The 10209-nt window shown below is 39.1% G+C and overlaps 1 protein-coding gene across 1 annotated transcript in view; it reads left to right on the top strand.

The window, feature by feature from the left end:
• The window catches only part of LOC309601739 (uncharacterized protein), a gene marked incomplete at its 5' end in the record, with an annotated part of 51711 nt that overhangs the window by 20614 nt on the left and 20888 nt on the right, over positions 1-10209 (top strand). The window contains 4 exon segments of the mRNA XM_082334901.1: positions 929-1024; positions 1692-1925; positions 3717-3739; positions 5733-5854. Coding sequence (XP_082191027.1) covers positions 929-1024; positions 1692-1925; positions 3717-3739; positions 5733-5854 — 475 coding nt within the window.

Raw genomic sequence — 10209 nt, 5'->3', positions numbered from 1 at the left:
AAACATTAATATAGCAAAATGCTTGTCACCTGAATTTTAACTGTAGGAACATAGTTTCACAGTAAATTAAATGAGCTATGGATAGAATCTTGGTGATTTTATAGGTTATCTTGACAAACAGAAGTTTGCCTCTGAATCTTGGTGATTTGCTGTAAATATTTATAAAGTGAGCTTTCAGTTTTACAGTCCAATGTGACATTTATAAGTAATGGAAAGTCATATGCTAGTTTTCAACAGATCTAGCTGTAGAAGTTTGCGATAATAGGAAGCTGTTACCAAAGGAAGTTAACCTTTCTTTTAGATTTATGCCAGCTAATTAAAACTATTTTTATAAATTATAAATTGCACCTGAGCAGATGGCCAGCTTGCTTTCACAAAAGGTCAAGAAGGACTAAAAAAAAAGTTCTGAGTTGTCTCTGATGCCTGTTGTCCCTTGGACTGCTTTTGTTTCCACATCTAATTCAACCAGTGATTTTGATGGATTCTGGTTTATAGGAAATATCTTTAAAATTCTAAATAAAAAAAAAAATCACAATGCTGCATAATCTATCAGTCTCATAATTATCTGCATTATCTTCCTTTTTATGGGCTTGTTCCTGTGATCTCTTGAGGACTCTCATGAGGCTCTGAGTACCCTTGGTTTCTAGCAAAGCTACATTGGAATTCGTAGAGTTCAACAACTTGTATAGACACTCAGCACCTCGTTGAGCTGAGTTCAGCTCACTTTTTTGTTTGTTTTTTTGGTTGTAAACAGTTTTGTGACTGTTCCTGTTGCTATTTCTGTGCTTGTCTTTGTAGCCAGGGAGATACTTGAACTTAATTTAGCGATTGTTCCAATGGTGGCTCATGGCAAAACAAAAATATTAACCTAAAATAAGTTGTGTGTGAAAACTTCATAACATACTTACTGAAACATTTGAAATTTCAGGATCAGTTAGGTGAATTGCTAATAGCACTGGAAGAAAAGTCAATGAAGATTGAAGAGTTTGTGAGTGATATTGAATTGCTATTTAACTCTGTTGAGGTAAGTAAGTCCAGTGTTTTATCACACTAATTTTCTTTCCCTCTACAAAATTACTTCTAAGATATGCTTGCCTTGTTTTGTAGTGTCATTGTTTCCACTAAAATGGGCTGTTTCTCCAGTCCTCAAACTGACTTCTCCCACTGGAAGGAGTTACCTTTAGGGGGAGAGAAAAAAAAAAAGATTGCTTTTTTTGCACATTATTGCAAAGTGGAATATGTGACTGTCAAGCACTGGAGGAAAAAGTTCCCTTAATTTTTTTATGCTTATAAAAAAAGCTCACACTGTTTGTGTCTTTATTTAGAATCCTGTGTTAAGCATCTAAATGAGTTGCCCAATGTTCATAAGTTCTTAAGACTTGAGGACTGTATTAACTTCAGTTGTAAATATGGAATTTTAGCTATTTTGTAATCAGACTTCCTGTCTCTATGCTTAAATATAGAAGTTTAAAATTAAACACTCACATTAAAAAAAAAATCTGCCATTGTTTTTAACATATTTCTCCAGCGTTATTTCTCCCAGATGAGCTTGCTTACAGAAATAAAGTTCTCTTATTGTCAGGATGCCAGAAGGAGTCTGGCTCATGTATGGGTAATTGAGAATTTCTGTGTATTCATTAAATGTTGTAATTTTATTCTGCAGATCAATTTACATCTGTTTTTATTTTCAGGAAAACTGTAAGAAAAATGAAGAGTTATTGGAAAAGCAGAATGAAGAGATGCTTAAGAAAGTGGTAGCACAATATGATGAGAAATCAGGGAACTTTGAGGAAGTGAAGAAGATGAAAATGGAGTACCTGTATGAGCAGATGGTTAACTTCCAGCAAACTGTTGATTCAGCAAAGGAAACTTTGGAAACAACAGCAAAAGAAATGGAAGAACTCGATGGATTTGTTTTCCTAAATGTAAGTAAAAATGGCTTTCATACTGTAGCTTTTATGATACTAGTTAGGAAAGCATTTATACAGTACCTAGGCTGAGAATAAGTTATTTACCTTCCTTTTTTTTTTAAGCTAGCTAAATCCCGCAAGCTCAGCTCAGCTATTCCACTCTGAAACTGCTAGATCATTTGCTTTTGTCATGTAAATGGTCAGAGAGAATTGCAAAGATGATGCATAGAATGAAAACATGCCTTATGCCATTAAAATGGTTCTATTTGTTTTGTTTCATGAAGAGAAGTCTAAGAGACAGCTCGATAATTTATCTAGAATTAATTATCCATTGAGGAGTAAGAAATGTTATAGTAAAAAGTACTTTACTGTAGGAAAAAAAGAAGGTGAAACAATAAAGTGTAATTGAAAATTATCCAAACTGGAAGCAGAGTTGTTGTTGGGTTGGGTTTTTGGGGTTTTGGTTTTGGGTTTTTTGGTGGGTTTTTTTTTTTTTTTTTAATGAGCAGACACTGAGAGTAGTTACGCACTCAAATTACTGAGGCTGTGATAAATGTTTACTGCTGAAAAATGTCTAAATGGGCTAGGTTTAGAAATGTGCATGTGAAATGCATGTCTGTAATGGTCCTTTCTGGATTTAAAAAATATCCCTTGTAAATCTGCATGACTCGAGTTACCTGGTTGATACAGTCATCAGTCGGTTGTAAACTGATTTCAGAGTGTCTTGCAGGTGAATCATTAACAGCCTGGGTTCTCCAAGATTGTTCTTGTGCTGCAATAATTGGCCATAAGTCAACTGTGGCACTTTCTCCTCCATAGAAGTGTATCGGCAGTCCTGAAGGGGACAGGATTTCTGGGACAATAATCTTCTCCCATTATGGAATTAGCATGTAGTTTGGAAGTTGCAGAAACTATCCTGGGATTCAAGAAATGAAAAGTTCAAATTAGTGTTTGAAGACTGATCATTCAGGCAAAATAAAACAGCTTCCAAAATACAAGCCCCCAGCCCATATACCATCAGTTATAGAAATGGTGGAGCAATATTTGGCTTTCTCACCTGTTCCAAGCTACCTAATGACTTAGTATCCTGTAACCAAGTGAATACCATGGAAGATTGGCTATTTTGGGATGGGTGAGAAATATATATTATTTTCCTGAACTTTACAAGGTACTGGATCAGTCCTTTGACAAAAAGAAAACTTCATAATCTGAAATTCTTTTGTAGGGTGGGAAAATTATTTCCCACAGCCCTCAAGGTTTTAACTAGATGTGATCATAAAAGATTCCCTGCCCCTTACTGTTAGTGATAGAGGACAGGAACTTTTCTGTCTATGAGCTAGGAAATGTAACCTGAAGATTCATAGATCATGGGAGAAGCTCTCACTCCATGGGTACAAATCTCACCCAGCTTCTGGTAATCAGAAGTTATGAAGGAGATTTCAGCCAGAATTTGGATTTAAATGTTCTTAATGCGCAAGTGATTTCCTTCTGTAAAAGCCTTGGTTTAGGAAACTATTTGACTGTGCTCTGTTCTTTATACCTGGATATTGAATGCTGACCCCTCAGGAGTTTTAAACCAGATAAATATAGACTCTAACACTCTGCTGAGCCAGAGCTTTGAAGTGGAATATTCTTAAGGAAGCAAATTCTCTGCTGGTGTGAATGAGCAGCATCCCAGCCAATATCAAGTCAATAAAGCTGTGTGTATTTTATGGCTGTGAAGAGTAGCAGGGCTGTTAGATGAGTGGCTCTTCAACATTTTCAGGGTTTTGAAAACTGTTAATACATTTTTTTCCCCTCCTTTAGTCATCTAAAGAATTGAATAAAAGGTATATGAAGTATGGGTTAAGTGCACTGTAGTGAGTACTAGGCCTAGCATGCTGGATGCTTCATTTACTATATTTGCAAGCTTTGAAAACACACTACTAATATTTGTAGCTACTTTTATAAACTTTGCAAATAATGAAAATAACAGAAATTTTATACTTGTTGCTGTAACTGACTGGTTTTGAAGTGTTTTGCATGTGTTCTGTAATATATCAATTAAACAAGTAGCATTTTAAAATGTCAACTCAATTTTAAATCTCTACACTGACATTTTTAAACAGATGTTCCTTGTAGTTATTATTATACACACATATACTAGAAAACACTTTGACCGTGCTTACATCTCTTGGACATCACTGGTACATTCTTTTTTCACTAGCCTGGTTGTGTATTATATGGTCTCTGAAAGGTTATAATGCAAAGTGTCACTCACATGGCTGGGGTTGTTGGACTGTATTTCTGAGCACAACTCCAGAAACAAATGAGATTAAGTAGCTGTCTTATCCACATTTTCCACCATTGCTCTTTTCAAAAGCTTACTGGGAGACTATGGAGTGATGTCTTCCCATGTCTCCTCATCAGCACCACCTGATTCAGGATGTGTCAGAGGGCTCATGCCTCATCACAGCTGCATCCTGGCCCACCTGCACATACCAGTAAATACATACAATCGCAAACAGTTGTCTGCCATGTGTGATTTCTTCAAGGGGTGAAATTGGTGAGACCAATCCTTTATGAGAGAAGTGTTCAGTTATAAGCCCATATTTCCCCAATAAATTTTCCAAGGTGAACTACCAATATTCAGACAGGCTGGCTGCAGGCTCCTCCTATGCGAGCCCCCAAACTGAGGGAAATCCTGCTTTGTCCGTACCACCACCGACTTTGCCCAAAGGGCCTGGGTGTTGCGCGGTGCATATCAAACATATCCTCGTCAGTGCTGCCTCAGCCATCACAGCGATACGCATGCTGTTATGTGTTGATGGACTGGGGTATAAAAATGACATGAGAGTTTCAGTTCGTGGTCAAATTACAACCCCAGGAGAGCAGTCTGAAGAGAATATGCCAAACACCCCTTCATGGTCCACATTAATTTGCAGAATTAGGACTACAATTTGGATTCCCCTGTTGTAAGTCAAAATGTGACAGCCTGGCCACATATCTGCGTGTAGTTTATTGCATAAGAATAGAGCAGGTATAACGTGACAAAACAATTTTCCAAGGCTTTCCGTATACTTAGTCTTTATTTGTTAACTTTTACACACTAAACTTAGTGTTTATTCTGTTTCATGCATGGTTTTGGTTATTATTTTACTTTGATAATACCTGACTTGCCAAAAAAGGTTAAGAACAAGTCTATATAGTAATGTATGTTTTTCTAAAGAAAGTATATTTTATATTTGTTGTGCTTCATTAAGATTGTTCATAGTTAACTACTTTGGTGACTGAAAAAAAAAAAGAAGGGGTGAAAGGTAAAATTCAGTTGCTTTGAAAAAATCTTTAATTTCCTTGAAGCTGCTTCTGCCTCAAAGTTAAAAATATGTTTTGTTTTTTCTTATAATGAACTCAGCAAATATGGGCTAATTAAGTGGAATCCATCTTTCTTCTTGTTTCTTTTGCTTGCCACAAGCAGCTGTTTACATTACATCTCTGGAGTCAGCTGCTGTAGTTTAGCGCTAACATTTCTAACCTTTAAAGGCACTATGTTAGTAAGTCCAAACCACTGTGTTCTTGGGAGTCTTGCTGTGAACTTCAAATCCTCATGTTCTCATGGATCAAGTGTATACAGATTGTATTTGTTCTCACTGTGCTCCTGATCTGAAATCACAGCATGCTCTAAATGTCCAAAAGCAGGGAAACAGCTTCTCCTTGCATGTTGTCCTCAAGTTCATGGGGAATATTTAGAGAAGTGTATGTTGCATGTTCTTTGCTTCTGGCCTTTGGAAGCTATGTGATACCACAAGGGATTTATATGGCTATGTGTTTTTTTCCAAATAGGTTACTTTCTGCAATGGATACTACTCTCTCTTTAGAAAAAGTGCCTAGTGCTTTTTCACTGTTTGAGCATTACGTGGACAGTCCAGGAAAAAGCAACCAGCACTCCTTAAAACATATGGCTGGTAAGAATCTCTGAATATCATCTTTACAAAAGCTAACGTTTTGACAACGCTTTGGAAATTTTAGGAAGCTTAACAACAGAATCTATTTGAGAAGTATAAATTTGCAAGTCATATAATTAGCAATCAAAGTTGAATGTAAAATGAAGTCTAATTGTGCACAAGTGTTTGGCTTATAGTAGGACACTAAGATGAACAACAGAGGGAAAAGTGTTAAAGTGGGGGATTCTTGCATCATTTAAGATATCTGTACCTCAGGCTAGCAGAAGGTCTCTATCTGTAAATCTCCCAAGGGTAAAGAAATTGCTGTTCCCTTGCAGGCAGGGACAGAAGAGGCAATCAAAGGGTCTCCTGAACTCGCTTCCTCTGAGGGGAGAAGCCCCAGCAGCGCTGGTGTGGGGAGGAGAGTGGAGGGGCTGGCTGATGGCTGAGGTCCCTGGGCTTGTGCCGAGTGAAAGGAGGCACCTGAAACCCCTGTGTATGGGGATGTGAAGGGAAAGTGCTTAACTGTAGATGGAAACAGCCTCTACTCTGGAGGGCAGCAGTGAAAATTGTACATGATAAAGAGGTTTATTAATCTCTCATATTTCATATCCTGTAAAAAGCCTGCCTGTGTGGGCTTTCTGCTCTGCCTGTATGTACACCTATAGAAATTATCTGGATCTGGACAGCTGTCAATGAAGAATTTATTCCTTTTCCTCATAATGGGGTCTCACTCCAGTGTTTCTTTCTCAAGAGAAGGTTTGTTTTGGGAGCTCACATCTCACTGTCATGCTTTATGATCTCCCATTCACCGTCTCACGCACCACCGCTGTCATAGTTACCCTCTGGCTTTTCAAATGATGCCTTTTTCTCACATGTTTGGTCCCTGAGCACTGGAACTAGAGCATGGATTTCTGTAAGGTGCTTTGTTTCCTGGCTGTATTTTCAGGTGCCTAATGGGACATTGGAGAAGTGCCATCTTGCACAGACTCTCCGGTGTCTAATAAGAGTTGAGTGCACTCAGCAATGTCACTATGGGGAGATTGTCTCTCTCCTCCACCCAGTCACTTACTTTTATTAGACTTAGAGGAATTGAATATCTCTGAGACCTTAACTTTCTTGTCAGATTTGTATGAATTTGCCTGAGGCATTCAAAGCTTCTCAGGTGAGGTTGGACAGGCACTTGTGCATACAGTGTTATCTCAACCTCATTTCTTTAGGAAGTCAGGCAAAAAGATCTTTTTTTTTTAACCTACTTTCAGCCAGTGTTAACTTAGTGGTGTAAATGTGCTATGTATCTTGGTTTAGTTCCTAAACTCCCTCTTGCAGTTCCATGAGTGCAACCATTCTTTACTCCTGGGCTGTCACCTACTGGCAAGGTCATCCAGGATAACAGACCCATTTTATCATGCTATGTTTCCTTTTTCCACAAGTCACTCCAACATGTTTTTCCCCAGACTACTGAGATTCACTTTTTAGTTTGCTTTGCATTAGCTACTGTGTTTGCTGAACACCAAATGGCTCCAGACCAGTTTGCTTTGACAAACTGGAAATGAATGACTATCTACTAGCAAGTGACCTTCAAAGCTTCTCATCCTTTTGTATTTTCTTCTCTTTCTCTTTCTGAAATACCTGGGTTTCATCCTTCACTTCCACTACCAAGTATTTCAATTGCTATTGTGATTTTTACTTTGGTGAGCAGTAGACAAAACATATTTTTTTTTTTTCAAGATTACACCTTTCCTGAAGGAAAATAGAGGTAAATGTCTACATGAAACTTTATTTGGAATTGAACACCTTGAGTACATCATAATTTATCAAATACAGGAGGCAAATGTCAGACACTCAGAATTTGACTGAAGCCATTTGATGAAATAGATGTGAATTTGCCATGTTTCTCCAATCCACATATTTTTCCTTCAGAAAGAATAGTCTTTACTGAACAATTTCACAGAACTTTATTTTCACCACTTCAGAAACATCTTTCCTTCAAAACACCCTCCATTTCCAAATTTTCCATATCCACTAATGAAAAGCCCTTTTCCCTCAAATTCTTCCTCCTTTCACATAAGCCACCCCATTAACAAATGCGTAAGCATTAAAAAACCCTTGCAGCATGTCATTGAGCATACTGGAATCCAGGCTCTGCCAGAAGAAGGGTGGGAATAATTTCAAAATTTGAAAATTATTATTTCCAAAGCCTGCCGTGAGTTCTGCCCATTAGAAGATGAGGACCTCTGCTGATGGTAACAATCTTCCATTAAAGTCACAGAGGAATACAACTGCTCTCCTTCTTCAAGTCCGCAAAGTTAAGGAAGTTAAGGAAATGTTATTTCCCATTACACTGAAAAGGAGTAAATATCCATAAAACATTTAGGATTATTATTTTTTCTCCTGTGGGCCACGGAGATCAGGTAGCATGAAGGAAAAGCTTTCTTACACCACATCACTTCAATGAAAACTGAACTGATCAGAAAATGTCCCACTTTTCTGTTGAAAAATATGATTTAGTCAAACAAACGTGTTGTGCAAATATCTAATTTCTTTGACTAAAATTCATTAGAAAAGGGACCAGCACTTTGATAACACAGAAACGTTCTGTTTCTGAAGAGAATAGTTCAACTTCTTGCTCTGAAATTACTTCCTTTCAGAAGTTTGTTTCATATTATGCAAAAAAGAAATTAGAAATCAAATGTTTTTCAATGTTACCAAACTGAATTTTGACCTATAATGGTTTTTTTTTTTTCAGAAGTTTCATTCATTAAGCTAGCTTCTGTTCAGATTTGACATAATAATAAATTTTGCAGTTATGGGGTTTTTGTGATCACAAATAGCAGTTTCTAGGCAACTTCACAGGAGAAAAAAGATGGTTTCCCCACTGGGTCCACTGAAAGGAAGTCTTTTCCTAAAGATGATCAATTTTTAAATTGGCCAACTCTAGATACAGTTAAAAGACATAATGTGGATTGTTTTTAGCAATGAGAAGGATAATTTTTTTTCAATGGGAAGCAGATGTAATCCTACTGTACTGGTAGCTCTCTGTATAAATCATAAGGAAACAGCCAGCATCTGCATTTGCCTTGTTCATGCCACAGGGGATCATCATTATTACTGTGAAGATAACTGAAAAAAAGCAAAAGCTTTCTGCTGAGATTCTAACAGAATTCATGCAGTATGGAAATTTACTGGGTGAAGAAATAGAACCATGTATTTTTGTTCCCTGCAATCACTTTAACAATGAACATCTTTTAGGGCTTTTTGCTTCTTTCTTTCTTTCCCTTCTCTCTCTTTTAAGCCATAATCATAGAGGAGAACAATATCTTGTCAGGGATGGATCTGTGCGGATCAGCAGACAAAGTTTATATAAAATTTGGGGAACCTTGGAGGTCTTTGAAGCACACTTTGTGAGGGATGCTCCTGGCTGTCCCATGGGGTTTGGGTGCTTTGGCTAAGGCAGAGCTCGGGTTCAACCTACCCGCCAAGGATCCTCTAGGTCTGCAGGGAGAATGACTGTGCCAGGCAGGAGCACCTGGTCGTGCACCTGCAGTAGGAGTCCACCTCTGGGCAGGGGCGGACCCAAGGCTGCAGGGAGCCTCCTGCTCCCCAGGCTGTGAGTGAAGGAGGTCTGAGCCTTCCTTTTCCTAAAAGCACATCCCTGTTGTTAGTCTCTCAGCGGGTTTGACACACTGCATGAATCCCTCCCTGGTGTGGCAGGTCCTCCCCCCTGCCCACCTTTCTGGGATCAGTTATGTCTGTCTCTGGAGGAGGTTCTCTTCTGCAAGCTCCCTCTTCCCATCAGTGAGTTGTCCCATTCTGTTTGCTACAAACAAATGCTTTCAGTCTTCAGTTTCACAGGCATCCTCTTCATAAGGTGTCTTCTCCTCTGGTGCCTGCACTGCAAGGCAAGGTCAGGTAATGGAGAAGGCAGTCGCCCAAAGGGTCTTCTGGCCTCTCTGAGGAGGTGACCTGAAGATATCAGTTGTCTCTTGGGGTTTCATCAGCATGTGTGCCTCAAAGTGGAGTGCAGAGCTGGAATGCTCTCCCTGTGACTGAAGGGAGCTGGTCTCCTGGGGAAAGGAGAGGGGTTGTTGATGCCACTGGGGTTGTATGACAACTCTGCGTGTCCAGGATTGCTGCAGGCCTGAGAGGTAGTGCGCTGCTCCCCTCCCCCTGCTGGAGGTTGGAAACGAGTGGCCATGCCATGACTCATCTGTGCGATGGTCCTGCCCCATAGGGAAGGACCCCGAGAGCTGGGCAGGGCATGGGCACACGCTTTGTGCTGGGTTCAGGTGGTCCCAGTACTGGATCTGGATCTTATTTTGTCCAGACTGTGAGGGAAAGGGGCAATCAGATTCCCATGCCGAGCAGTTAATTTT

Source organism: Platalea leucorodia (genome assembly GCF_965183815.1).
Source record: "Platalea leucorodia genome assembly, chromosome: W".
Lineage (NCBI taxonomy): Eukaryota > Metazoa > Chordata > Aves > Pelecaniformes > Threskiornithidae > Platalea > Platalea leucorodia.
Note: the sequence above shows the minus strand (reverse complement) of the source record. Positions and strands in the feature narration are given on the sequence as shown.